General features: G+C 35.3%; 19 protein-coding genes across 19 annotated transcripts; 10 read left to right on the top strand and 9 right to left on the bottom strand.

Annotated features, from left to right (window-relative positions):
- BMR1_01G01730 (DEAD/DEAH box helicase) lies at positions 133–2,376 on the top strand (the record flags this gene model as incomplete). The annotated part of the gene is made up of 9 exons (XM_021482674.1): positions 133–243; positions 264–824; positions 1,109–1,453; positions 1,475–1,566; positions 1,587–1,684; positions 1,735–1,934; positions 1,955–2,124; positions 2,148–2,230; positions 2,252–2,376. 9 exons carry the CDS (start codon positions 133–135, stop codon positions 2,374–2,376), a joined length of 1,785 nt encoding a protein of 594 aa, XP_021337411.1.
- Positions 2,377–2,420: 44 nt separating this feature from the next.
- Positions 2,421–3,533, bottom strand: BMR1_01G01725 (replication factor C subunit 2/4; the record flags this gene model as incomplete). Its single annotated transcript, XM_021482670.1, has 4 exons — positions 2,421–2,472; positions 2,493–3,173; positions 3,194–3,300; positions 3,393–3,533. The coding sequence occupies 4 exons, from the start codon at positions 3,531–3,533 to the stop codon at positions 2,421–2,423; spliced, it is 981 nt and encodes a 326-aa protein (XP_021337410.1).
- Positions 3,534–3,714: 181 nt separating this feature from the next.
- Positions 3,715–4,817, bottom strand: BMR1_01G01720 (Mitochondrial carrier protein; the record flags this gene model as incomplete). Its single annotated transcript, XM_021482669.1, has 5 exons — positions 3,715–3,998; positions 4,080–4,339; positions 4,420–4,510; positions 4,533–4,784; positions 4,805–4,817. 5 exons carry the CDS (start codon positions 4,815–4,817, stop codon positions 3,715–3,717), a joined length of 900 nt encoding a protein of 299 aa, XP_021337409.1.
- Positions 4,951–6,430, top strand: BMR1_01G01715 (conserved Plasmodium protein, unknown function; the record flags this gene model as incomplete). Its single annotated transcript, XM_012791955.1, has 3 exons — positions 4,951–5,578; positions 5,599–5,770; positions 6,013–6,430. The coding sequence occupies 3 exons, from the start codon at positions 4,951–4,953 to the stop codon at positions 6,428–6,430; spliced, it is 1,218 nt and encodes a 405-aa protein (XP_012647409.1).
- Positions 6,431–6,612: 182 nt separating this feature from the next.
- BMR1_01G01710 (IMP3, U3 small nucleolar ribonucleoprotein protein IMP3) lies at positions 6,613–7,242 on the top strand (the record flags this gene model as incomplete). The annotated part of the gene is made up of 2 exons (XM_012791954.1): positions 6,613–6,746; positions 6,825–7,242. 2 exons carry the CDS (start codon positions 6,613–6,615, stop codon positions 7,240–7,242), a joined length of 552 nt encoding a protein of 183 aa, XP_012647408.1.
- On the top strand, positions 7,405–7,608 carry BMR1_01G01705 (small subunit ribosomal protein S28e; the record flags this gene model as incomplete). Its single annotated transcript, XM_012791953.1, has 1 exon — positions 7,405–7,608. The coding sequence occupies one exon, from the start codon at positions 7,405–7,407 to the stop codon at positions 7,606–7,608; it is 204 nt and encodes a 67-aa protein (XP_012647407.1).
- BMR1_01G01702 (hypothetical protein) lies at positions 7,702–8,258 on the bottom strand (the record flags this gene model as incomplete). Its single annotated transcript, XM_021482651.1, has 4 exons — positions 7,702–7,841; positions 7,865–7,947; positions 8,041–8,127; positions 8,233–8,258. 4 exons carry the CDS (start codon positions 8,256–8,258, stop codon positions 7,702–7,704), a joined length of 336 nt encoding a protein of 111 aa, XP_021337408.1.
- Positions 8,629–9,868, top strand: BMR1_01G01700 (Cytosolic Fe-S cluster assembly factor NBP35; the record flags this gene model as incomplete). Its single annotated transcript, XM_012791951.1, has 7 exons — positions 8,629–8,770; positions 8,791–8,970; positions 9,095–9,259; positions 9,283–9,411; positions 9,435–9,643; positions 9,665–9,721; positions 9,746–9,868. 7 exons carry the CDS (start codon positions 8,629–8,631, stop codon positions 9,866–9,868), a joined length of 1,005 nt encoding a protein of 334 aa, XP_012647405.1.
- Positions 9,869–10,025: 157 nt separating this feature from the next.
- BMR1_01G01695 (U5 snRNP protein, DIM1 family) lies at positions 10,026–10,578 on the top strand (the record flags this gene model as incomplete). Its single annotated transcript, XM_012791950.1, has 5 exons — positions 10,026–10,067; positions 10,124–10,261; positions 10,284–10,360; positions 10,382–10,500; positions 10,526–10,578. 5 exons carry the CDS (start codon positions 10,026–10,028, stop codon positions 10,576–10,578), a joined length of 429 nt encoding a protein of 142 aa, XP_012647404.1.
- Positions 10,896–12,846, bottom strand: BMR1_01G01690 (DNA primase large subunit; the record flags this gene model as incomplete). Its single annotated transcript, XM_012791949.1, has 12 exons — positions 10,896–11,011; positions 11,034–11,220; positions 11,241–11,334; positions 11,406–11,482; positions 11,588–11,695; positions 11,716–11,960; positions 11,982–12,153; positions 12,174–12,262; positions 12,318–12,388; positions 12,409–12,544; positions 12,565–12,666; positions 12,687–12,846. The coding sequence occupies 12 exons, from the start codon at positions 12,844–12,846 to the stop codon at positions 10,896–10,898; spliced, it is 1,557 nt and encodes a 518-aa protein (XP_012647403.1).
- Positions 12,847–12,878: 32 nt separating this feature from the next.
- On the top strand, positions 12,879–13,734 carry BMR1_01G01685 (Set1/Ash2 histone methyltransferase complex subunit ASH2; the record flags this gene model as incomplete). Its single annotated transcript, XM_012791948.1, has 7 exons — positions 12,879–12,956; positions 12,977–13,110; positions 13,131–13,258; positions 13,279–13,377; positions 13,446–13,530; positions 13,552–13,640; positions 13,661–13,734. 7 exons carry the CDS (start codon positions 12,879–12,881, stop codon positions 13,732–13,734), a joined length of 687 nt encoding a protein of 228 aa, XP_012647402.1.
- On the bottom strand, positions 14,118–14,980 carry BMR1_01G01680 (cis-prenyltransferase, dehydrodolichyl diphosphate synthase; the record flags this gene model as incomplete). Its single annotated transcript, XM_021482625.1, has 5 exons — positions 14,118–14,222; positions 14,243–14,506; positions 14,553–14,619; positions 14,641–14,783; positions 14,804–14,980. The coding sequence occupies 5 exons, from the start codon at positions 14,978–14,980 to the stop codon at positions 14,118–14,120; spliced, it is 756 nt and encodes a 251-aa protein (XP_021337407.1).
- BMR1_01G01675 (Histone-lysine N-methyltransferase EHMT1) lies at positions 15,199–18,173 on the top strand (the record flags this gene model as incomplete). The annotated part of the gene is made up of 10 exons (XM_021482622.1): positions 15,199–15,435; positions 15,457–15,871; positions 15,895–15,989; positions 16,192–16,289; positions 16,312–16,497; positions 16,595–16,691; positions 16,716–16,835; positions 16,856–17,158; positions 17,180–17,442; positions 17,558–18,173. 10 exons carry the CDS (start codon positions 15,199–15,201, stop codon positions 18,171–18,173), a joined length of 2,430 nt encoding a protein of 809 aa, XP_021337406.1.
- Positions 18,404–20,171, bottom strand: BMR1_01G01670 (protein disulfide-isomerase A1; the record flags this gene model as incomplete). The annotated part of the gene is made up of 5 exons (XM_021482616.1): positions 18,404–18,954; positions 19,052–19,280; positions 19,496–19,750; positions 19,771–19,969; positions 19,990–20,171. The coding sequence occupies 5 exons, from the start codon at positions 20,169–20,171 to the stop codon at positions 18,404–18,406; spliced, it is 1,416 nt and encodes a 471-aa protein (XP_021337405.1).
- On the bottom strand, positions 20,392–20,742 carry BMR1_01G01665 (U6 snRNA-associated Sm-like protein LSm8; the record flags this gene model as incomplete). Its single annotated transcript, XM_021482610.1, is given in 4 exon segments — positions 20,392–20,403; positions 20,425–20,503; positions 20,524–20,692; positions 20,712–20,742. 4 exon segments carry the CDS (start codon positions 20,740–20,742, stop codon positions 20,392–20,394), a joined length of 291 nt encoding a protein of 96 aa, XP_021337404.1.
- A 47-nt stretch (positions 20,743–20,789) lies between these two features.
- Positions 20,790–22,486, bottom strand: BMR1_01G01660 (conserved Plasmodium protein, unknown function; the record flags this gene model as incomplete). Its single annotated transcript, XM_021482601.1, has 4 exons — positions 20,790–21,640; positions 21,661–21,889; positions 22,211–22,373; positions 22,395–22,486. 4 exons carry the CDS (start codon positions 22,484–22,486, stop codon positions 20,790–20,792), a joined length of 1,335 nt encoding a protein of 444 aa, XP_021337403.1.
- A 411-nt stretch (positions 22,487–22,897) lies between these two features.
- Positions 22,898–25,207, top strand: BMR1_01G01655 (leucyl-tRNA synthetase; the record flags this gene model as incomplete). The annotated part of the gene is made up of 2 exons (XM_012791942.1): positions 22,898–23,471; positions 23,493–25,207. The coding sequence occupies 2 exons, from the start codon at positions 22,898–22,900 to the stop codon at positions 25,205–25,207; spliced, it is 2,289 nt and encodes a 762-aa protein (XP_012647396.1).
- On the bottom strand, positions 25,268–25,899 carry BMR1_01G01650 (conserved Plasmodium protein, unknown function; the record flags this gene model as incomplete). The annotated part of the gene is made up of 3 exons (XM_021482595.1): positions 25,268–25,503; positions 25,526–25,686; positions 25,709–25,899. The coding sequence occupies 3 exons, from the start codon at positions 25,897–25,899 to the stop codon at positions 25,268–25,270; spliced, it is 588 nt and encodes a 195-aa protein (XP_021337402.1).
- On the top strand, positions 26,069–27,073 carry BMR1_01G01645 (preprotein translocase subunit YidC; the record flags this gene model as incomplete). The annotated part of the gene is made up of 1 exon (XM_012791940.1): positions 26,069–27,073. One exon carries the CDS (start codon positions 26,069–26,071, stop codon positions 27,071–27,073), a length of 1,005 nt encoding a protein of 334 aa, XP_012647394.1.

Raw genomic sequence — 27,248 nt, 5'->3', positions numbered from 1 at the left:
AATGTAAAAATTGTGCGGCTCCACTTGCTTGTAATATGTAGCGGCTGCGCTCAAACTGGATTATTTTTTAGTTCATTAATCATAAAAAATCCACATGATATCTTTATAATGTAGTTAAAATAATAGTTGGAAATGGTTGTTGATGATGTCTTGAAATTTGGCGAGAAATGGCTGAGTCCACCAATTATCGAAGCTCTAGTACACAAAATAAATTTAAACTCTCTAAATGCGTTGCAGGAAAAGGCATTGAATTATTTATTTAGGCTATACCTGTAATTTTATCAGGGAGAGATGTACTAATTCGCTCTAGGACTGGATCTGGGAAAACCCTCGCCGCCATAATACCCATGGTAGAACTGCTTACCAGTGATGGAGAGAATGCAGATAGACAATATCCTAGGGCATTAATCTTAGCACCAACTTCCGAACTATGCCTTCAGATTTATGATGTTGTATCTCAAGTAATAGAATACCTACAAGACCACTTAACTGTTGTTGTAAAGATATCTCACCATTCAATTGTGGAAAACGTGGCTTTGGGTAAAAGATACAAAAATTTGGTTGAAAAGTACGATATACAGGCTGAAACTGAAGAGATTGACAACTTTGGAGACATTCTTATCTGCACTCCCACCAGTTTTATCCGTGATGTAAAGGTGGCAAATTTACATAAATATTTGAAGTTTTTGCTGATTGATGAAGGGGATATGCTATTTTTAATGGGGTTTGAGGAGGAAATTGAGAAAATTGTAAAGCTTCTTAGGCCTAATGCCCAGACAAAATCTTTCCAAACGGTTGTACTATCTGCTACACTAGATGATAATGTAAGTGACACACTATTTTAACCAATTTACGAAGTTACTGAGAATGATGTTTATCGCCTTTAATTTATATGTATTGTATAATAAATATATAAGTTCTAAATTTGGCCACAAAAAATATATTGGTATGCCCCTAAACTATGGTTATATTTGTCTATTAATGGGTTTTAGAATATAATTATTCGACATATTATAAACATCTATAATGATGTTTTATCTTATAAAATATAAAAAATTATGCATTTTATCATACATACATGTATACACTCGTTTCGCAGCTAATATAGGTTGACAAACTCAACGGAATGATCTTATACAAACCCAAGTTGATTGACATGAAAGATGAAATTAAAATGGGCGTATTATCAGAATTAATTATCAAAGTCAACGAAAATGACAAATTCCTCATTATTTACATATTTTTGCGCTTCTCTGTGTTGCCCATGAAGTGCTTGATATTTGTCAATACAATTGAACGCGCCTACTCTCTCAAATTGCTATTATCTGGCTTACAAATAGACTGCGTAGCTATATCGCCTATCTTAGCGCTTGAAACGCGCAGTTCTATCATCAATTCATTCAACAAAGGCACTTTCAAGATCCTAATCGCATGTCCCGATAAGCTAGGCGGTGTATGCTTGGTTCTAATTTAGAAATTTTCATTAGATCGGGGAATTGACTTCAAAGGTATAACTTGCGCCGTAAATCTTGATGCGCCGCACTCGGATAAGGATTATGTTCATAGGTTACCGTTGCTTAATTTAGGATAGGGAGGACGGCTAGAGCTGGGTCGAATGGAATTGCGCTGACGTTTATTAGCAACGAAGTTGACCATTTTCTATTATCAAGACAGGATATCAAGTGTACGTATCACTCATTTGCATATTTTTCATTTTAATTTATGCTAACACAGACATTGAATTGCCTCTTGGGGTATTGGAACAAATGCGCTATCGTTTTGATGATGTTATGAGGAATGTCACTCCAAATGCCATTAGTTCTGCTCAACTTCAGGCCATTTCAAAATCTGCCCTTACATCATCTAAATTGAAGGACTATTTTGAGACAAATCGCGGTGACTTTGATGCATTACAGATATATGCCAGTCAGACGGTAAGTTATAAGTGATATAGGATATCAAAGGGGTAAAAGATAAGAAGCACCTATCACTAATACCAAGCTATTTGTTGTCTGAGGCGTTGACAGAACACTTGGCAGAGTTGAGGAAATTTGTTTATGGATCGGCAAGCATAGTCTTAGACGACGATAAAACTAACAAATTGTATTACTGTGAAAAGAAGGCGTAAGCATCCAGCACTTACTCAGATTTAAGGGTGGTAAACACAGGAATAAGGATCACAACATTGACTATTCAACTACAGCACCTGAGTACCTTCCTGCACTTTCAAGTAATTAGATAATTAATTTAGGGAAGAAGAAATCAGGGATAGCCAAGTCTTTAAAAGCCTTAGTACAGAAGAAGACCAAGCGCAGGATAAAATCCAAGAAAGAAAAGAAATTTGCCAGACAGCGGAAGAAAAACAAACGAAAGTGATTTTTTGTGCATTTAATTATTGCAAACTAACTTTATCACTTTTTTTAGGATTGTCTAAGCACTAAAGCCGCTTTACAAAGAGTGGCTATCAATTTCCTATATAAAAATAATCTTACTCAAGTTGTAGTACTGTTGATAGACCGTTTGAGATAATCATATGGGTTATAGCAACAGCTTTTATAAATTCCAAAAGTACATGTTCTGGGGCTTTAAAAGTCTTCAAAAGGTTACGAATAGTTACAACAATATCAATGGATGAGTGGCCGCATTTTAGTAGTTCGTGGAGAATATTATGTGCAGGTCTCCATTTGCCATTTAGACAATTTGTGAGCAAATCATTAAGCTTTTCGGGTGATGGTACATCGCATACTTTGAATACATTTTCCTTATTTACATTACGAAAACCAGCTGATACGTTTTGCAAGTTGTTTAAAGCGCGTCTGAGATCTCCATCGGATACGAATAGAAGGGCTTCCATTCCATCTTGTGTGTAAGACACTTTTTCCAGTTCGCATATCTCAATTAATCTCTTGAGCATGTGTTCATTATCCAATTTTGAATAACGAATTATCGCACAACGACTCTGGATTGGTTCTATAACTTTTGTAGATTGATTGCAAGCCAAAGCAAATCTTGTAGTATCAGAGTAAATTTCCATAATGCGCCGAAGTGATTGCTGAGCCGCTTCAGTCATCGAATCAACCTCGTCAAGGATGACAATTTTGTGCTTATTTTTTGGCAAAGTGGTAGATTCTTTGGCAAATGTTTTTATCTTATCTCTAACAACATCTACTCCCCTAAATAATTAATTAGGTACCTATCATCTGAGGCATTTAATTCCAGCACTGCCTTTTTAGCCATAGGTCCCAGCATTTCATTTGCTAGGCATAGGATGCTGGTAGTTTTCCCAGTGCCAGGAGGGCCCTAAATAAAAATTGTGTATAGTATTACATGAATTAATTTGTCATTAATTCGGCAAATTAATTCTCGTGTAGATGTGTTAAACTAGTGCCTACAGCTATGAGCATATTTGGCATATTCCCATCCTTAGCGATAAACTTTAGGCGCTTAGTAACTTCCTTATTTCCTACAATTTCCGACAATGTTGTAGGACGATACTTCTCTATCCATATGTCAGAATCAGCATCCTCCCCCATCACTAATACTATTATACACTCACTGACGTCAGTATTAATATGGTGTATAGTATATCATAATTTAAATATAAATTGTAGGGTGTTTTTTTAGAAAAAATAATTCACCCCTAACTGTCTATCAATAGTTCTTGTACTACGTTGGCTAACTAACTCTTGTACCATATTGGTAGTATCTAATTTGCTAACCCAATTTACTATGCACAGAGTCTAATTCCTCCGATTTATTCGCTTGTCTATTGCTTGTTAGGGCTAATTTCGCTGTTTCGAGGCTTCCGAAAAAGAGTAACCCGCTCAATGTCAACCATACAGCCCTAAATCCCATTCCTCTACATAAAACACCACAACCTTCCTCCTTTATTAGGGCTCGCATGCAGGAAATTGAATTTTTATATACAATTTTATCTTGTGTCATCATCCTAGTCTTGATTACATCTATTGGTGTAGTTAGGATTCCTGCGATTCCTCCTACTTGAGTGTTGAATAATGTTTTTAAAATGTTTTTCAATTTACATATGCACAGCATATTAACAAACATTAAAGCCTTACCAGCAAGTCCGCCAGTTATAGCTGATGTTGCCACGTACGACTTCTTATCTTCATAAAATGGCTGTAATAATATACAAGTCTTTGATCTCTCCCACAATACAAATTGTATTCCATCAAATGGGATCTCCCTTAGTAGTACCGAACCTAGACCAACGTAGAATCCTTTATAACCTTGTCTTTTGTAGATGAACTTGATGGAATCTTTGACAGTTGAGTGCATCCCCGCTTGCATCTGCTGTTTTATTACTTCAAAAGGCGTTCTAAATCATAAATGTTCATATTATATTAAAATTTTTACTTATTATTTAATTAAGCCCATATATATACAAATTCTTCATACCTAATCAACGAATTCGATATCTCAGCGATGGAAGTACTAAGTACATGTACAAGAGTTAACGGTAGAAAGGGTTTAATCCCATCCAGAGAATCTATATGAACAATTAGATATACAATGGGCTAAAGAATGTTTTGAAATCTCATATACTGCATAATACGCTGCCGATGAGGGAAAACTGCCGGAGAGGATAACACTAAGACCGCTGTACAAGCCTTTGGAGTTAGGTCCAAAGTTTGAGAAGATAAAATTTTGAGATTTATTAAATTTAACACCAAATTTTACTTGACTTCTAGTCTTAAGAGTATCCAATGGGTAGAGGAGGATGTCGACGAATACACCAGCGAAGCCTCCACTTATCAAATTGACTAGATTGCACAACACTTACTTTTATGATCCATTTATAATATACCAGAATTAGAAGTGTGAAGCTTAATTGCCTCTGCTATATGAAATTGGTATACGTACATCACTTTCAATAATGTTAGTATATTATATAATGGGGGATATGACAATATATATACATCTCAATACATGGAGTGTGCATCTTTACGCATAAAATTGTTTCATTTGTATTCTAAATGTATATACACTCATAGGAGATTAATTGAAACGTGTAGAAATCCCATAAATGATTGTTATAGGTCGCTGCAAAGTGACGATGAGTTGACCAAGTCACTGATCGATATATCTATATCAAATGGTAGTAGTAAGAAACAGTCTAAACTTAATAGTTGTGCTTATAGCGATAGAAAATCTGTATCTAATGCTGAGTTTATTGAATATAATACGAAAGACCTGTGGCTTGATTACGAAAGTTTCAAAAAAAATCCAAGATACCAAGATTTGACCCACGAAGAATACACGCAGATATCGGAATTAAGGGAAAGACAGAGGTACAACGAATTTAAGCGCCAACACAACATTAAAAATTTGGCTACAAATCCCATCTACCAAGGCAAACTCTTGTTAAGGGAGATAAAGAAATCAAGAAATGGTACCGATCTATGTGTTAATGAGGAAAATCAGGATGACTGTTTTAACCAGAAAAATAGTGATAAAACAATGCTCTATGAAATTGTATCTAGGATTAGGGCCAAGGTTAGAGCGGAAAAACTGACTAATAGCAAAATTGCCAAGGCAACAATTCCATCAGTAGACGGTAATAAATGCTTAATTTAGGGGTAGTGCTAGATCAAATAAAGGCACATGTTGAAATGAGACGTGTTCGTATATCTTCAATGTTGGGAACACATATTGAACATATTATAACCAATAGCAGCCCTACAATTGTAAGGGATATTTTAAAAGGTGCTTCGATATCTATTCACCACGTAAAAATGACCTCATCAAAGTAAGTCCAACGCCTTTCTTAATATATTAAAAGAGTGAACCAGTATAAATCAACACATTTTTCATTGTTTATTTACATATTTGCTTGATATTATATATCTATATTGATTACCTACCTATACTATATATGATATACATTAATTAATACTTGTATATACCATAGTGTAGTTGCATGGGTACATATCATATATATATCAATTTCAATAGTATAAATACGCCTAATAGTGTATATCGCTAATATAGATCAACTTGTAAAGTATTTTACACAATTCTATCAGAACACGATTCCAGTGAAATCCAAAAAAGTTTGGATAACAATGCCTGGAAGATTAGATTTTTTATCGCAAAAAAATTACAGCTTGGATACACTCCGCCCATAAAATTCATCAATCAATCACCGTCACTATTAAAAAACATTCCAAATTTGTATCGCAATGTTGTACCGCCTTATGTTTCCTCAATCGAAAAACCTCTACGTACACAATCGCTAATCAATCCTACATCTAGTGTTACAAACACAAGCACATCTGATGACAGTGATATTGTAGATAATAAAGAAGATGAATTGATAAAAGCTGATGTAAATAAAATACTAGATAGCAACGAGAAGATTAAATCGCACATAAAGGCCTGGAAGCGCACGATTTCTGGGTTTGGTTAGTTGTACAATATTTCCTCAATTCTTTGTATCAACATTTTTTAGTTTATCACATGCATTTTATAATAAATATACTAGTAGGTGGATTCATGCCTCATTATGAATAGTAAAATTTACCCCCTGACCACTACCTGAACCGACATCCCCAATTAAATAACAACAAAAGTTGATATAATTTAGTCAATATGAGGAAGTTAAAGTATCACGAACAAAAGTTGCTTAAACATGTAAATTTTTACGACTGGAAGAGAACAAATGCGAAGAGGGAGAACCAAATCATTCGCAGATATCGCATACAAGATAACGAAGATTATCACAAGTTAGTATTTTTATATTTATTATCCATATATTAAAAGTTTACCTAAAGTTGAATATAATATGAATGAATGTGACACAGATACAACAAGCTGGTAGGACTCATAACCAAACTGACGTCCAAACTACGACTACTGCCCAGTGACGACGAGTTTAGGATTAAAGTAACGGATGATCTGCTAAAGAAGCTCTATGATATGGGTTTAATATCTAAAAAGGGTAATTTGGAATTATGTGAAAAACTGTCCACGTCCTGTTTTTGCCGGAGAAGATTAGCTGTAGTACTAGTACAGTTGAAGTTTTGTCAGAACCTAGAACAGGCAACAACATATATAGAACAGGGACATATTACTATTGGGAATCAAGTTGTAAATAATCCGGCCTATCACATATCAAGGACTCTGGAAGATGCTATAAGTTGGACTCAGGGATCAAAGATACCCAAACATATTGCCGAATTTCACAATAATCGCGATGATTATCAACTACTTAACTTATAAACACTTACAATTTTTATTAATTCGCCTATGTAGTTTTCAATTATACATATCTAGCGCCCCCATAAGTAATACATTTAATGTATATACATATTATATACTATTAATATTATTATACATTTGTGGTCAATCTGTGCCCTCTAACATCTTCTTAGAAGTAAAAATATGGAACAACCTAAATTGGCTAAAGTGAATAAGGTGCTGGGACGTACTGGAAGCCGAGGAGGAGTTATACAAGTTAGAGTTGACTTTATGGGTGAAAGCGGCTGGGAAGGCCGCACTCTAATTAGAAATGTCAAAGGACCAGTTAGAGAAGGTGATATTCTGGCTCTTTTGGAAACGGAAAGGGAGGCCAGAAGGTTGCGCTAATATAACTTTTACTAATTATATAATTTCTTAATTTTTACGACGTATTTCACGTTATTATAATCTTTAACTACTAGAAAATATTCCATATATTATTCATACAATGCGGTGCCCGTTTTGATAATATCCATTGACTTTTTTACCATTATAAACCGTAGTACCGTAACCATGCTTATACCCATCCAACACATCCCCAACATATTCTTCACCATTAGGCCAGACAATCCTCCCATGTCCTGTACATAACTTGCTTGCTTACCAGTGATTCCATCATCAAAAGTGCCTTCATAAATAGATTTGTCCTTCATTTGTATTTCTCCATAGCCGTACCGAATGCCATTTCTAAGTCACTAAACATTTACACATTGTACATTTAATTATATATGTTTTATTTAAATAAATAAGTAGATATAATTATGTACCCATAAATCTTACACAAAATTTCCCATATAAACAGTTCCGTTTGTAAATCTTTCAATACCATAACCATTCCTAATTCCCCTTTCCCAATCACCCTCATAACTATTTTAAATTGGACTTAATCGAAAAAAAATTAGAGAGATTTAACAATTAAAAATACAAACTACTATTCTGTATGTCCACATAAACATAAAAATATCGTCCTACCTGTCACCGCTATGCTTAATTAACATACCCTTGCCGTGTCTTAAGTCGTCAACCCAGTACCCCCTATATACATCGCCATTCTTGTACGTATATTCCCCGAATCTCTTTCTCCCACCAATTTCATTTTCTTTGGTTCTACCATCCGATTTATTTGAATTGTCATCTGATGTGATTGGTGATATTCTTTCCATAGTATCAATTTTTACATTATCAACGGGATTTATGATATTCTGTATGCCTTTTGGAAAACCGTCCGATGGAAATTTTACAATTCTATCATTTAAATGTTTGTACCGATATTTTCTACAACATAGCATCGTTAACTAGTATTAGATTAACTAGTTAACCGTTTAGAAATTGGAAGCTATTTCCGATTAGCCAAAGGCAGCGTAATAAATGGAATGGAAATACTGGACTTTATTCACAGGTACTTTTGTTACAGTGGTGTACTTGTATCGGGCTGAAATAAAGAAGATTTTAAATTTTATTTACCGCAAAATTCCAGAAAATTGTCCAGGACCGGAGAGTGAATATGCAGGTTTGCAAATAATTATTAAGGTAAATCAGAGTCTTGCAAAGGTTGCCCCAATGCTGATAAATGCCTTGACGGCACAGCAAAAGTTCAACTTGCATTGGATAAGGAGTTAATTAGTAATAACTTGGGTAAAATTAAGAACATAATTTTGGTGATGTCGGGGAAGGGAGGTGTCGGTAAATCAACTGTTTCGGCGCAATTAGGTACTTATAAATCTGTATTTTAAAAAACTTAATCATTTTAATAATCTTTTAGCATTTGTATATACATAAAATCTCATTGTTTCACTCACTTATATACACATATATCACTATTTATTTAACACAGCATTTGGTTTAGAACAACTGGGTCATACCGTTGGTTTACTAGACATTGACATAACTGGCCCTTCTATTCCAGGAATGACAAACACTGCAGGCAGAGATGTACACCAATCTGTACATGGTTGGACTCCAATATATTTGAGTGATAAATTAGCTATCATGTCCATAGGTATATAGCAGATATCCATTTAGGTTATCTTATGGACAAGAAAGATTCCGCAGTGATATGGCGCGGCGCCAAGAAGGAGTCTTTGATTAAGCAGTTTCTTTTAGGCGTTTTTTGGGATGAATTGGATTATCTGGTGATAGATTGTCCTCCTGGTAACCTAAAACGATTTATTAAGGTTCCTCAGATGAACATATAGGGATTGCCACTTATCTAACAGATTTGAATACCAGATCGCTTATAATAACTACTTCCCAAAGACGATGTGTTGAGGATGCAGTTAGGAGCGTAGATTTTTGTCAAAAAGTTAACATTCCAATTTTAGGTGTTGTTGAAAATATGACGAACTCTTTCTTTGACAAACTTTCGTCATCCACTATCGTAAAGGTGATTTAATGTCTAATTTAGACAACTTTTGATCGGTACAAAGTTAAAATCCTAGCAAGATTGCCACTAGATGAACAGGTAATAACTAGTGCTAAATGATAGGTTATTGAATCAAGTGAAAATGGCACCAGTATATTTAATTTAAACAGCGAGAGTAATGCTGCCAAGGTGCTAATGTCGTTGGTGAAAGATATTGTAAAGTTATCTAACAGTGGAAGTATTTAATTTTATGTTAATTTTTTTAATTCAGTCAGAATCAATAAACACTACTTGCTACTTGAGCAGGATAGTGTAGTGCGGCCCCTATGTATATTGATTTACTTGGTCACAAATCAGGTTTTTTGTAATTGTTATATGAATAAAGCTAGTAAAAGTATACAAAATGTCTTATATGCTACAACATTTACGTTCAGGATGGGCAGTAGTGAGTCGATTGTGTTACATATTTACAATTATATAATTATTGTGATTGTAACATAGGATAAGGCGATATTATCCGAGGAATATCGCATTGTATGCATACGATTTGGCCATGATTACAATCCGGAGTGTATGAAGATGGATGAATTACTGTATAAAATTGCTGAAGATGTAAAAAACTTCTGTGTAATTTACTTGGTACGCCAAACATTTGACTTAGGTTGACATAACGGAGGTACCAGATTTTAACAGTATGTATGAGTTGTACGATCCTGTGTCCGTTATGTTTTTTTACAGGTAATAATATATATTATACAGAAATAAACACATGATGATAGATTTGGGTACTGGTAATAATAATAAAATTAATTGGCCCCTTAGCAACAAACAGGAATTAATTGATATTATTGAGACCATTTTTAGAGGTGCAAGGAAAGGTAATGCCAATAGCTGATTACATAGGGCGTGGTCTTGTTATATCACCCAAAGATTACTCTACAAAATATCGCTACTAACCATGATTTTATTATAAAATATTTCAATTTAAGACTTAAATTGTTTTAAAACAAATACCAGAATTTTTTATTAATTATAGATACATAATAAATAATATTCATTAAATAATTTTTAACTTTACAGTTGAAACGTAATCCTGAATCGAAAATAATATGTTGATATATATATATATATATATTTATTTATTAAAAAATTTGTCGAATAATGTTACTTTTGCGAGATACCAACGGACAGTTAAAAAAAATCGATTAAAATATTCAATTAATATACGTCTAATAAGATTTGTAGTTTGAATTGCTAACTATTTTGCAAAATTTTATCTCTTAACGTTATTATTACTAGTGCTGTTTTTATTCGTATCATCTACTGATTTGGATATACTCTTGATAGCGGCTGTAAAGAATGCATTAGGGTGGTTACCAACCCCGTCTCCTAGATAAGTAATTAGCCATACCGCTGGAATTGGGGCAGGTTTGTAAAAGGTATTCGACACAAGCCAATTGGTATTGGTGTGTATTAGTGTATTCTAGGATCGACTCAATTTGCGGTTCCCTAAGACCATAACCCTTAAACATTTTTGACAACCCCTGTTTGTCATATAGTTTGAATGGACAGCCATGGGTACTACCTCCTGTTGGGGGCTATATTATTTCAAGCTTACTGGTAATACGCTAATGATTTTTGAACAACTGTAGGGGGGGTAAGTAACTCTTCTACCTTCCTGTCCGTACATATGTCGTAGATTGTATCTGTGCCTTCATTATCAAAATATATTAATTTAAGAAATCGGTATAATTTGTTAAATTAATATAATAGTTTCACGTACTCTTTATCAAAGCTTGATGGGTTGCTCCAAATTGATCTATTCAACGCAAGTGAATCGTTTAGTCCCATTCCGGCTCCCTAATTTATATGTTTGGACATATAATAAGTAATAAATTAGTAAGCATCAAGCATATAATAATTTAGATGATGAATTATGGTGTTTTTATATATTTATGGGGGTACCTTGAAAAAAAGCCACAATTGCTGCCTGGCCCAATGTTTCATTTTGCCATCTACCAAATATTGTTCGAAAATCCTCCTCATGCACGGAGGAAATGCAATCTTGTAAAGCTGCATCATAGAACACATACTTTGTTGATGTTTGCAATAGTCAATCTGGTACCATCATCTACATCCAATGTCTTCTCGTAATCGTTTGCCAAGTAGGTAGATGGTAAGACACGCAAAAATGGCCCTAGCCTTTCATCTGAAAAAATCTCAGTATAAATCCACTCCATGTTGGACTCTAGCATTTCTAGTGATTGATTGAGATCGTGTTTGAATTTGGTGACTATTGCTTGGATTAGGAAATCATAGGGAACATAAGCAGTCATATCTGAGTTATATTATGTGTTACCATTAAGCGCAACTTTGTGATTCTTGACTAAATTCATGCCATCTGGGTAAAATGGAACCAGGTATAGTTTTGATATACTCCCAGATTCCTTCTTTTGGTACATGAAATCACTCCACAATTGGTACTTAGGTGAGGAGTATAATATGTCATTTATCACACTTGGTCTTTGGATCTAAATGATTACTGTAGTACAGTTTTATATTCAATCTCCTCTCTTATCAAAAATATATCCAAATTAGCCACACCATCGGTGTTTATCAATTTAGAACCCCTCAAATGTTCTGAATTAGTGCATTTGGTTTATTTAAAATTGAGAAAATTTTATAATAATAATACCCAATCTAAATTCCAATAAACGAGATTCCTGCTTCAGAAACCATTCCTTCTTATTCCAATCCTTTGCAAATCTGTATATGAATTTATATACGCTAATCGAAGTATGAAATGCGATATGATGTCGACTTGTGCCAATTTAAGTCTTTCTTCCGCCGTAGAATTAAATATTGAATTTTTTCTCAGCGCGAATCCAAAATTCTCCATCTTATCCTCAATAAAATTTGAAACTGGATTAGTAATTTCTTACGTTTGTTGCAGTTACCCGATTTAGTGTCGCTGGTTAATTTATTAGCTTCACTTGTGGCTTTCATCCGTCCTCCCCGATAAGTTTCATCTATATATTGTAACACTGGATGAATTATGAATTACAAGCAAGGCGCTTGGCGGCTATTTCTTGGAAACAGCGAAGATTTAGCGCTCCTTCAAGCGGTGCCCACTGGTAAAGTGATACAACATGTCTACAGCCTTGATACACACATTTTAGGTAATCATTAGTCTCGTGAATAGTGGCCACTGGGCAAGAATCCATGATGCAATTATTTATAGTTTATATAAGGTGTAATGGGGTATGTTATGCATATACTTAGGTATAAAGATGATTCTATTACATTAGAAGGTAATAAAATCATCGGATACAAGGTAGATTGTTGTAAAAATAGGGATGGATCACTTGTTTGGCCAATTTGGCTGCACAACATGGCAATTGGTACTTTGAAGTCCACTTTCACACTCAATTCAAGGAGCTCCAATTCATAGGCAATCCACTCGCTGATATACCAAAGCCAGCACTAAGGTAGTAACACTAAGATTTAGGGTGGGATGGGCTTGTAGATACCAGAGATATGATACTCCTTTAGGGATTAATAATTTCAGTATTGGTTATTCCAGCGTCGATGGCAGTTGTGTAAGGGTTATCAGGGATTCTTATGCCATCCCTTACAGTAATTAAATTTTCAATTAGACCCAGGAGATATCGTAGGTTGTTACCTTCATATACCTAATAATGTATCACTCCTGCCGGACCCTAGAAATGATCACAAATTGTACGAATTTTTGCAAGGTAATTAAGTTGATTATTTTATTTTTTTTTTAATATTGAAAAAATTTTTACACTACAAAAATAATTAGGTGGCATGCTGTGTGATCCTCAATTTCCACCAGACGCTGAAGTAATTCCAGAATCATATGTGAAATTTTCAGTTAATGGAGTTGAGTGAGTATCGATTTAATTTAGCCAAGGACTGGCTACACACGATCTGCTAAATGGATGTTATCATCCAGCCATTTCACTTTTTATGGGCGCTATCGCAACTTTCAATTTTGGTATAACTGCAGTGATTTAGGTCCAAATTTTAAGTATGATCCGGGGCCCGAATTTTTACCATGTGCCAACATGAAACCGCCAGAGATACCATAGACAAAGATTTTAAAATGAATGTTGTAATTCTATACGTTAATTATTATCACTAATTGTTTTCTTATATCAATTAAACTAATAGTAGTTCCAGAGTAGTTATATGAATAACCAAATATATATTACAATTAAAATTTTTTATACCAAGTGATAGTTTGTCATCTCATAATACTAATGTAAATATTATATTTATATTGTTTATCTATTTACATATAAATGTGAAATATATAAAGGTTGTTGTGTTTTATGTTGTTATAGTTAGTTTTTAATCGTTACATATTTTAATGAATAGATCTGTGGCTATATACAGTATGCAAGTGTAAGTTTTGGTTGCTATTTAATATAAAACTAATTATAATGGTATTTAGTTGAGGATGATATAGTTGCTAAACTTTAAAAACTGTATAATGTACTAGTATGGCGATTAGTGATGATATTCTAAATTCAGGCCATAGCATTTGGTGAAAATATATACTAGTAAACTCTGATACCTATATTATAACACTGCTACCTGATAGATCATGAAATCAGATATCCTGTTTTCACCGGAAGTGCGAATGAGTATATCTGGTCTAGGAGAGTGTCCAGTGTATAGATTTTTCCAAAAAAGACGTTTCAATGCGATATCATTTAGTTTATTTTTGCTAGTAGTCTTTCCAACCCTCTTTAAGCTCCTCTTAATCTCGTTCCTTCCGCCGTATGATACGCACAAGTTGAGAATCATTTTTGAGTTTTTACATGTTTCTTTCTCTATCATCCTCACAGCATTTCGCACCTAAATATCAATTATTTTCCACGAGAAACATATCAATAATTCATACCTTCTTAGGTAAATACTTTGTGTCACCACATGCAAAAATTCTAATGTTATACTGCCTAGCCAATCTCCTATATAAACAATGGAGATACATAATCTGATCGGGTTTGGTAAGTGTCCTAATACTTATCTCATCTAATTCATTCAATTCGCTTTCTACCCTCTGGAAATTCAACATAGAGAAGGCGAATACAGATACATTTTCAATTCCCAGTTCCGAGGCTACTTCTATTATCTTTGTGTTACGCAAATTACCTCATAAAGCTTCCATATTCCATGAGACCAACCTTCCTTTAGAGGCAAGTTCATAATCCTAGCCCATCTCCTATTTCCATCCATAATAATGGCCAAATGCTTTACACAAAATAATTTGCCAACCACTTTAAAGAGAATCTGTCGGAGTAACTTGACCATGTTGTGACACAACCACATTTTTGGACGTTAAATGATCACGAGTAAATCAAATTGATAGGTAATTGATAGCAAATGCGTAATTGTATGCGATAAATTGTGTGGCTAATGCTAAGTAATAATGTGTGATTAGTGGGTTGGTATTGTACATTTATACGATGTGAACAATTGTTGTTCGCACATCGGCGTCTTTTTGTTTGTGAAATGTATGATTCGATTTTTAAACTGATTGTTGTGCGATGGGTAATCTGTACGAGTATACTATGGGAAGGATAAAGACGTCAAAACTAGGGTTTGATGATTTCTACATTGACATCGAACTCGATCGCTCTAAACCTGATGAACCGCAGCATATGTATCAGTCCATCGTCAAGCAGTACGATCAAGACGAAGGCTTATCTCGTTTTTCGGATACAACTGAACTAGCTGAGTTAGACACTACAACGACGATTTGTAATAAACTCAAGGACTTGAAAGTATTCAAATCACTAATTCAGCCTTTCGATCCTGTAACTGAGGAGTTGGGAGAACGTGATAAAAATGATATATTATACGGGCCAATAACCCATGAACAACACGAACAAATCATCAAGTTTAATAGTTTGAACAATAAGGAGCAATTGGTTTGGTTCATGGAACTATTTGAACACTTTTGGTATACAAGAACTAGATCTTTCAGTTCCAAGGGATCAAGACAATCTATTGTGGATGATATAAAGATGTTGCATAATACTTTGGGCGGGCCTAAAAAATTTTTCAATGTAGGCCAGGGGGTGTTCAAGTTGCCTCCCTTCACATATTTCCTGGTTAAGGAGGAGCTATACCATTTCTCCATATGCATATCGCTCAACCAAACGGTTTCAGTTGATGATTACAGGTCAGATGTCACTACATTGACTCTAAATGAAAAGGGTAAGTTTAGATTGTTTATATAGTGGCCCATGCCGTATTGCTTGATGTAAATGCCCCGCTAAGGGATGATCAAGGATTGAGATTCATTTTGTTGGGGCAATCAGATAATCCGAATAAGGTAAATCATGGCACTAATACCTTTTATCCATTCCATACTTGTGCTAATATATATTTTGTTGGACAAATTTTAGTTATTGATAGGAATTTTTTTTCACACTTTTAAAAATCGTTTTCATACCAAATTGTACACCACACACGTAATTAAAACATTTGAACAAATAGTGTCAAATAGTTTTTAAAATTATAACGCACCAATGTAGAACCAAACATTGTCTACGCCTTCTAATGCTGCGCTGCTCCAGTCTTGGCTGCACGAAATACCGATTCGAGTAGTGCGCGCATACAATTGTCATTCAAGGTTCCCTAATGCAATTATATAGATTCGCACCACTTTGGGGTTATAGATACGATGGCCTATATCGCATTATCGATGTTTACTCCGATACCAACAATGACGGAATAAGAATTTGGGTCTTCATATTCTCCGCTTGCAACGAGAATATTATACCTCCATCGCATGTGTATACAGAGCAAATGGAAGCAACGCTTTATAAGATTAGAGACCCGTAAGTCCTGAGTAAATATATTAATAAAAAATTCAATTCAAACATTGTCAATAGGGTGTATTATGTTTGAAATAGATTTCAATACGTGATAATGTAGGCACACCCGTATGCGTGTTGCATATCAAATCCAGGCCCGCGCCAAGATTCAGCGCGCCATTCCCCTAAAGCGCTCGGAATACATAAAACAAGTGGATGTAAGAAATACGCTGCTAATTTAGGTCGTCTATAATGGAAAGAAGTTGTTTACAATTGGGGTGTCTTATATGCTAAAGAAGAGGCCGTGCGACAAGTACCCTGCAGTACTAAATCTGTATTGCATCTACAAGTTTATAGTGAAGGTATAATTAATTCCATATAGATTTGCATGGAAAGGAAGTTGGCAACTGGCTGGCTTAATAATGAGGTTCATAAGTACCAGACCTATGAGAACCTAAATGTATCGCAAGATAAATTGCAAGAGAGTCACACGGTAATGTGGGCTTTGGGTGGATTCCTACCATTAGTGCTAGGAATACAGAAGATTGACAAAAAGAGGCTTACACTTGATGAGATGTGTGATAAATTAGACGACAAGAGGGTTGAAAAGTATTGTGAGCATGTGGAATATATTCCAATTAACAAGGAGATGGCCAGGATATCTGCTAGGCAATTTTTTCCACAGGTATAGGTTGAGATCATGCAGTCTGAAATAGATTTTATTTGGACATTTATACACTTGAAGGGGCCGTTTCCTGATACATGGGATCCCAGAGAGGATATCTCTGCTGGTACCGAAACCTTTCCAATTCCAGTGGAGAACGATATTGACAAAGAAATGCCTCCCATGGGTTTTACATATGTTACGAGCAATGTATTCCTCTCTCGATTACCAAGACTTGATTTTGAACCTATCTGTTCTGGTTGTCTTCCACCAAATTTTGAGTCAATTGACAATTTTGATCGAATGTAAGAACAATAGTAAAATTTAATGTAATCATTCCAAATGATGAATTACATTATATGGTTATATGTTGTGATGTAAACCAATATTTAACACTTGTGAACAAACAACCTAATGTAGCGCCATAAATGGCTTCTGCAGGGCGTTAAAAAACAGGAAAAATGGCATGATATATTGCGAGGGTGTCAACAAAGTATACCTATCAGCTATCCAAATTCATGCCTCCTGTTCCGACAACTGCCTCTGTCCTAGTAACTGCACTAACAGGCTGCCTGAAGGTATTCAAGTACCAGTTAAACTGGTCAAAACTGCGTTGCTGGACTGGGAATTGCACACGCAGATATTTATTCCCAAAGGTACATACATTATGCAATATGTGGGTGAAGGTATTTCCAGGAGCGAGATGGTGGCAAGGGAACACAAGTACGATAAGATGGGCCTATTTAACTACTGTATGGAGGCAGTGGAAATGGAGAAGGAGGTAGACGATTGGCTTATGCCTTGCATAGATTCAATGTTCATTGGAAACATTGCCAGGTTTTTGAATCACTCTTGCGAACCTAATGTACAGGTTGTCACGGTGTGGCGGGGAGAAGATTTCCCTTGTATAGGTGTATATTCGTTGTGCGATATTGCAGCAGGGGATGCCTTGACTTATTGTTATGGTTCGGCCTACAAGTCAATTCCCTGTCTCTGTTGTTCCCCTCAATGCAAGGGCTATATTGGCATCAATTAGCTCTAGAATACATATATAACAACTATTTTGGAGGACTTACTTCAAAATATGGAATATTTTGAAGTAGGATTGGAAGATACAGTAGACAGGCTTAAGGAGTTGAATTGTGTACTAACATTTTAATGAGATATGCCATTGCAATTGTAAATTTTAAGCAATTTATATTACATAATCTCCCCTACTTTATGCTATGTTCTTTCGCAAAGTTCCTTTATAATTAACAATTTGAATTAGAGTTCTTCTTGCTTATCGCTGTTAGAGAGCGGTATAGTGACCCTTTGGGATAGAAACTTGTAAAACTCTTCAGCCGTTCTTTCACCCTCATAAACTTCCACATTTCTAACGCCAGCATTGGTGAATATGATAGTTGGCAATCCCTCCCAGGTAACTTCTGGAATAGGCGATTCGTTGACATCACTGTTAAATTTGCCAATTTGCACGTGAGGCTCCAATTTTACCTTTTCAGCAAACTTCTCGTATTCTGGTTCCATCTTTTTGCAGTAGGCACATCTGGGTGAATATATAACCAGCATTACATCCTTATCGCTCTGGAATATAAAATCCTCCAAAGTAGACCCAACAACTATTTTTACTGGGTTGTTATTTTCTTCTGGTATCGGTTCTGACTTTACTGACTTCTTGATCTTCCCCTCAGCCACATCAATATAAAATTGATTTATTGTTTCCACGCTGTTGAGTTGGTTTTTGTCATTTTGCAATAGGTATCTCCCATTTGCATTCAAATGGGCTATGCCAGGGATAGAATCCAATAGGAATGCCTCTGAGTTAGAGTTGTAGTTTAATGTTTTGTTTATATTGAAAAACAATTGGAATCATTTCCAATTGTTTTTACTTGATATAGCATGGAAAGGACGTACGCGGAACCGAAGGAAATTCATCTGTGTCTAGCCAAATCATCAAAGTATCTTTACGTTGGTGCTTGGCCACTTGGATCATAACACCCTTATATTCTTCAAAATGAGCTGAAGTACCACAGAACCAGGAAAGATTCTTCTTGCTCTCCACATACTGCATGTAGTTATCACTGGTTATTTGCCCGAAGAGAGGGAAGGACTCGTCCATTATGAATTTTTCAATTTCCTCCACCTACATAACACATTCTACAAAAACGAATTAATATATACATATTAAGTATCAACGTTTAGTGTCATGTTTTTAGACGTTATTTTTGAATGTTAAATCATAAATTTATGAAAATTACAATATACTCAAAAGCAGGTACGCTAATACATATATTCATCTATAAGTTGTGAGCAAAAAATTCCAAAAGTGAATTTTTATATATAATAGAACGGATTTACCTTATCATTAAATATTATAGGATCTTCACCATCCCTGTACACAGTCAAAGAATTTTTATCAGCGCGCTTAGTGTAAAACTTGCCCAAAGGTCTATGCTTATCAGCAACTGTAACAAACAATTTAAATATTTCTTCCTCCATGCTGGTATACTCCAGTACATATGCAATTTTACCATTATAATTTGTTTGGTTTTCATCTATTTCAGTAGTCGATGGGAGCAGCATTTCTTGGATCCAATCGACTATTTTTTTAGCCTAAATCACTAATGACGTACAGTTCTATCGCCTGGGTATGATAATACGGTGCCATTTTTGAAGAGTTTTAGTGTTGGATATGCGTCTACTTGGTTTATAGTTGATGTTTTCTGGTTGACAGTGGAATCAAGTTTACCCAACACCGCAGGTATGTTTTGTTCCTTGAGCATCGATGCAGCCCTTGCATATTCAGGTGCCAACTGTTTACAATATCCACACCTACTTAAGTATTCATCTACCATGGAGCATAAAATTCAATCATCGCCACAGGATGTGCTGCGATAAAATCGTCGTAATTGGCATCTGTCACAATGAATACACCGTCTTCGGATGCAAAAGACTTGGATCCCTCGTAAAACGTACGTGCAAACGTAGGAATCACTAAAGCATTAATGATAAACAATTGATTACAAATATTCATTTTGTCGCATAACTGGGTGGGGTGGACCGTCACGGTACACCTAAGACGAGAGGAATCTTCTCTTTACCGCACATAAATAGTAATATTGTATGTGTATAGGGCAACTATATTTTTAGAAGGGTTATTTGCTAGACTAAGTAGTACAATTAGGTGGAGTAGTCTTTAGGAATCATCATTTGTTATTTTACACCCAATTCACAGTCTAACAAATCATATGTCTCTATGCAATGATCTAAATGAGTGCATTTCCTACTGGACCGATCGCTGAAGCAGATATTTGGTCAAAATTGGTTGAAAAATCAAGTTCGTTATCCACCTCTCCTATCAAGACACTTAATGATTAAAAACTTACACGTTGTCACCCCTAATCACAAATAATCCCAGCTTAAGACGTTCCACGGGAGAATTGCAACGATATACTCGTTCCTCGCTCTGGTTGAGGATCAGATTTGTGAGTTGATCGAAACCCTCGAGCGATCCCACAAAGACGCGACCGTCGTATGTTACTACCAGTACAGTGCCTGATGAAATTTAACTTACAATTTACGAGATCTTCCAAACCAGAAATCATTTCACCAAACCACCCTTCATGTAGTGCTGCTCACTGCTATCATGCCTTTAGGTGGGATTGGTCTGATCCATAGCCACAATGTATTCATTTATATTTATACAATTATGGGCATCTTCATAACCCTCAATTGGGGTGGTAACTGCTGCCACTAGCTGTGGCCATAGTTCCTGGTCCATCATGTGAATTTTGTCCCATATGTCTTTGAACACCTTCCTTTCCATACTTGGCGATATCATTGTATTCATTTTACTCATATAATCATATCTCCACTTTCTTGCCGCTTGAAGTCCTCCAATAAATCCATAATGGCTGACGTGAAAGCATTTTTGATTCCTAAATCTATGTAACGTAAGGTCTACGACCCAGCGGTTGCGATTTTTCTCAAATCTTATGCATCCTGTATGTAATTTTAGTCTATCGCCTCCAATCTCGTGTCCCTGCTTGTAATTTACATCCCTAGTGTAATTTGTTAATCTATTATATGTTTCGCTTCCATAACACTGATCATCAATCATATAATTATCGGAATAATCACGGTTGTCATAGTTGATATAATTATCACTGGTGCCGTAATTTTGATTATTAGCATCGTCTAAGGTGTAATTATTGCCTTTATTTTCTACAGAAGTGACTGCACTTGTAAAAGGATTACTAGAAAATTGTTTATTATTTCTAGTATATTCCCCTGTTAAATTAGTTTCCCATGCCCATTTCAAAGTGTTAGTGTCGAAAATGTCAGTTATATCATATTTATTTTCACACAGAAATGACTTGAATTTAGGTGTTTTATGATTCCTAACCACCTCTGTCAGTTTAGTCATAAGCTCAATTATTAGTGTGTTAGAAGCTAACATTGGCCATATGGTTTCCACCCTCATATTGTTCCACGAATAATCATCTACATTATCTGTATAGTACCATTTAGTATGTTCATTGCTATAAGAGTTGCATACTTGAGCGATATATTATTTTCATCAAGCAACTTCATAGCTTCTGCCATCTCCACCGCAACGTCTATATTGCCATATTTTGGAATAGTATACACACACTCTACATTTTCCAATCTAATTATAGATTTCATTGGTCTAATCACTATTATTCCGCATTTGTCTCCTACAAAAGGTATCACTCGTATTCTCAACAAAGTCTACATCAACAAAATGTTTTTAAAAATATATTTATCATAATTATTTTATATTGACATATAACAAGTCACTATTACACACATATATATATATATATATGATATATGCTTAAATAATTGTCTGATTGCACAGTGAACAATTAATTAAATACTGTCTTATGTATACGTAATTAAAAATTATTGCAGCAGTTACAGATTATTACACAACTATAGCATTTGTAATAATTATAAACGATATATTGATAATTAAATATACAAATAAATTAAGCACATAAATTGACATTTGACTTTGTGCTTAATTGAAATAATTGATAAGTGTCTCACGGTTTTGCTATCCAGAGAATCACACAGCAAATGCACTTTATTTCCACACTCATCGTCATATCCATTATCAGTAGTTTCCCTGAACATTGAAATAAACGACACAATTTTCAATTCCCTTAATGAAGTGAATAGTGATATATTACGGACGATTTCGCTTAGACTCCTAAATTTATGACTTAATTACCACGACGGGGGAACTCTATGTAACGTAACACCAAGAACTAGCCTTTTCTCCAGAGATGTGGTTGTAAAATCTACAAAAAGGGACGTATACATGTTGGTGTATATCACTAAACTACACCAATTTTTTGGAGCTGTTACTAACGATTAATAGATACGCCCCGCAGATACCAGGTTATACCAGAAAAGGATCAGCAATCACAAATACCAAAGACATAAAATATTATAATTTTTAACCATAGGAAAATTAACAAATTATTCACTGGATATAGGATAGATTATGTCATTCCTAAAGGTTGCATCTAAGATATTGCGCAAAAAACTTGGGAGAAAAATTTCGCAAACAACATATTTAAAAACAGCTTTGATTAACCCAAATAAATTCATCTATCCTTATAATTTTTAAATGTGTACATGCCATATCGCTCATTGACAAGTAACATAACACATTATTGGTGGGGGCCAATACTCCTAGGTTAATTAAAAATGTAGTTATGCTCGTTAATTATGTTAAATATCGCAAATGTAGCACTTCAAATCGCAATTATATTAAATATAACATTTTCTTATCGTACTGATTACAAAGTATACCCTCACAAACGCATAGAACGAAAATGGCAAAGGTTCTGGTTGGACAACAAAACATTTGAGATTCCAAGTGACAAAAATATCACTATTGAATCCAAACCAAAATACTATTGCTTAGGTATGATACCCTATCCTTCTGGTAGCGGATTACACATGGGCCATATGCTGGGTTATACTGGGTTAGATATCGTGGCACGTTATAAACGCATGTGCGGCTATGAAGTTCTAAATCCAATAGGCTGGGATTCTTTCGGTATTCCAGCGGAGCGCTATGCCGAAGAGGTCAATAGGCCAGTGCAAGAGGTGGTTGATGAAAATATCAACAATTTTAAGCGTCAATTATTACTAATGGGCTATTCATACGATTGGTCTAAGACGATTACTACTTCTGATCCCAGTTATTACAAGTGGACACAGTGGACATTCCTACAAATGTACAAGAAAGCACTAGTTGAAAGGGCATTTTGCCTGGCAAATTATTGCCCCAAATTAGGTATTTAAATATTTGACATAGGCACCGTGTTATCAAATGAAGAGATAATAAATGGGTTGTCGGAACGAGGTGGTTTTGAGGTATATCGCAAAAAAATCCCTCATTGGACTATAAAGATCACCAAGTACTGTGATTGGCTAAACGATAATTTGGAACACCTTCAGGACTGGCCAGAGAAGGTGATAAATGCCCAAAGGAACTGGATAGGTAAATTAGTTGGCTATTTGATCCCATTTGACACAGCGAGTTGTGATATAAAATTACGGGCCTTTATCACAGATCCACTGGAATTAATTAGGTGCAACCGCATTGATGTTAGCGCGGATTTTGATGCACTTAGCAAATTAGTCACTCCAAAACAATCACAGCAAGTGTATAAATTGGCGGATAAGTGCAAAAGACTTTCCAATATACAGCGAATGAGGCTAGGCGAAATAGTACATACTGGTATGTTTGCCATCAATCCCATCACCAAAGCTAATATTCCAGTCTATGTCAACCCTACTATCTTATCAGATGTCTCTAACAACAATGCTGATATGGAAAATTGTAGAATACATACAAACGACCAATTAACAAACGAAATTGATGGAAATGCTGCAAAAAATGGCGAAATATATGCAAATGATTTCATTAAACATACAAAATTCTTGATGCGAGACTGGATATTTTCGAGACAACGAAACTGGGGAGAACCGATCCCCCTAATCAATTGCAATGGCCAATACCAGCCTGTAGATAAACTTCCATATATAGAACCTAAACCTACGGAGACAATGCCTCAATGGGCAGGTTCATCCTTTCACTTTGTGCGATTTATTGACCCTACAAACCAATATTGCCTAGTGTCCAAAGAACTGGCTAATAAGTGGTTACCAGTGGATTTGTACATTGGTGGATCAGAACATGCTATTTCACATTTATTATATTCTAGATTCTGGTACAAATTTTTGCACGACATTAATATGGTACCCAATGACGTGCCATTCAAAAAAGTGTGCCTCCACGGCATGTTACATGAGCGGAAATATATCCATATAGTTAATGGTAAGGAAATTGAAGTTTGTAATAATGAAGTTATTCACTATAAGGATAAATTTTACCTCAAAAATGTCGAGGGAGGGATTGATTTCAAAACCAGTGTCATTGCTAAATGCGCCAAAATGTCAAAGTCAAAGGGTAACATTGTATCCCCTGATCATTTAATTGAACAATATGGTACCGATGTACTGAGGCTACATTTGATGTTTTTAGGTCCATTTGATCGGGACAAAATCTGGAAATTAGAAGGGATTTCTGGCATGCAACGACTTATAACCAGAGTGTACAATCTAATCGTATGGAATGGCACCAAATTAAATCACAAAATTGTTGACATTGTACCCAATAAATGCTACAAAATGGAGACAAACAAGTTAATTCACGGGGTAACTAAGGACATTGAAAACTTGAAGTTTAATAAATCACCTGCTTTATTCTCTTCTTATATGAATTTCATAAGCCGGTACACAAGTGGAAAGATTAGGGACGAAGTTACACTGCATGATTTTACCTTAATACCCTTAAAATGTGTTAAGATACTAGTAAAATTGCTAAATCCCTTTTGCCCACATTTAGCAGAAGAACTTTGGCAAATCATCAATTTACACTCAACATCCTCATCAGGAGCAAACCAGTCAACAATAAAATCAATTAAGTCGTTGTGTTATGAAGAATGGCCGACTGAAATGATCTAATTTGCCATGTATTGTACCATCATTACTTCATTTGATTAAGAAACTGTTTGTGCTTTATGTTTATGGTTCATCATCCAAACTTGTGAGACGAGAGACGGCCTTAAGTTCATTGATAAAAGGAACTATTTCGCGTTCCTCAACATTAGAGAGAATCATGCACTTTATTTGATTAATTATCGCAGCCTGTAACATTAGGATAATTTGCCTGTCTCTCATAGTGCAGATATATTCGTAGCATGGGCATTTATCCCTATTTCTAAGGTCGTAAATTTTGCCTCCTGGGCCTCTAAAAACACCTAACACTCAGAATTGACTTACCCTTATATGTAGAAAACTCATAGACCTTAGTAAAGCCATTGGCATCATTATCCTCATGCTCCTCGTATTCTGCGATAGTTAGCAGCTTAAGCTTAGCCTCTTTTAGTTCATTGGTATAGTCGTGATGTGGATTTGGCCAGTCTGGCAAAATATACCACCACCTAGAGTCACTAGTCTGGTCACCTGCATAATAAGCGGGAGATGATTTCATCCCTTCTAGTGCGATATTTGGAAGATCTTGCCTTTTGCCCGATGAAATCCAGGGCTTCTTGGGAAAAGGTTGAAAAAGCAGTACTTGATGCGTCAAGGCCATCTTCGTAGTGTGTCTTGAGTGATGATTGGCTATTGGCCTGTTCAGAATCTTGGAATGCCATAATATTGGAACTTTAAAACTTTAAATGTTACTTTAATATTAAATATGATTAAATTACACCATATAGATAATATTTGTATTATATTCACTGTGCATATACCTGTTAAGTTTATTGTGTGGTGTGTATAAAAATCTTGAGTTAATATGTGGTAGATTAATATACATATGTAATGTTAAATTGTAGGAACTTTCTAAAAATTAACATCGCGGCTAGAAATTTTCATATACATCCTACATTAAAGTGCAGATATATCACAACGGATGGAAACATCGGTACTTTTTGGGAAGATGAATTATCGGTTCCATTAAACCCTTCAATTGATGAATTACACAAATGTAATACTTACCATGAATATTTAACACAAAGGGTTAGAAAATATATGAAATTGACCGTGGAAGACCTAGATAAAAAATCATTTTTCCTCGTTGAACTTCTACAGGAAACTTTGGCTGCAATTCACAGCTCTACAGGTTTGCCTTGGTGGATTGTTATTTCGGGTTTCACTGTTACTCTAAAATTGGCAATGCTCCCATTATGGGCCTCTGCTGAGAGGAATAGAAGGAAAAACGCCGCAGCAATGCCCATACTCGCGGATTTACAAAATAGATTATTTGAAAGTAAGCGCAAAAAGGATTATCAGGAAATGCTAAAGTTGCAACGAGAATTGTTTCTAATTATATCTGAGAGAAAGATCATCAAGAGCGCATTTATCCAAGGAACATTATCGTTTTTTCAATTTGCCACCTTCTACTGGGTGTATGCGACACAACGCAGTTTATGTAGAAACACTGAAAGAACACCTGATTTCATCTTGGAAGCTCCATTGTGGCTTGACAGTATTGCTCTGCCTGATCCTTATTACATTTTCCCCACTTTTGCCGCGGCACTGTTATTAACAATTTACAACAACAATTTGGCCACCAAGAATGCTATCAAGCACGAACAGACACTAAAAATACACAAAAATAATAAATCTGCGGGAAACAAAAAGGAGAAGGCCATACAAATAATAGGAAAATTTGCTATTTACTCTTTCATACTAGTATCATACAGCATGCCTGCTGGAGCCTTTTTATATTTGGCACCTAGCTTCGCCTTTCATGCTTTACTAAGACTTGCAACCAAGAATGACTCCTTCTGCCGTTTTTTCCAGCTAGGTAAAGTGGTCAATTAGCTGTCCCTTGGTCCATCATTTGTACATTATTTTCACATTTATAACACCCATTATAACATTTACCACTTAACCATTGATTATTGAATTATCGCTTTGTCTTATTTTAATCATATTAAAAAAAATATTGCATTCTTAAAAATATACACATACACATGGTCGACCTGCAACTAATTAT

The sequence above is a fragment of the Babesia microti genome, chromosome I (assembly GCF_000691945.2).
Source record: "Babesia microti strain RI chromosome I, complete genome".
Lineage (NCBI taxonomy): Eukaryota > Apicomplexa > Aconoidasida > Piroplasmida > Babesiidae > Babesia > Babesia microti.
This window is presented reverse-complemented; position numbering and strand designations above follow the sequence as displayed.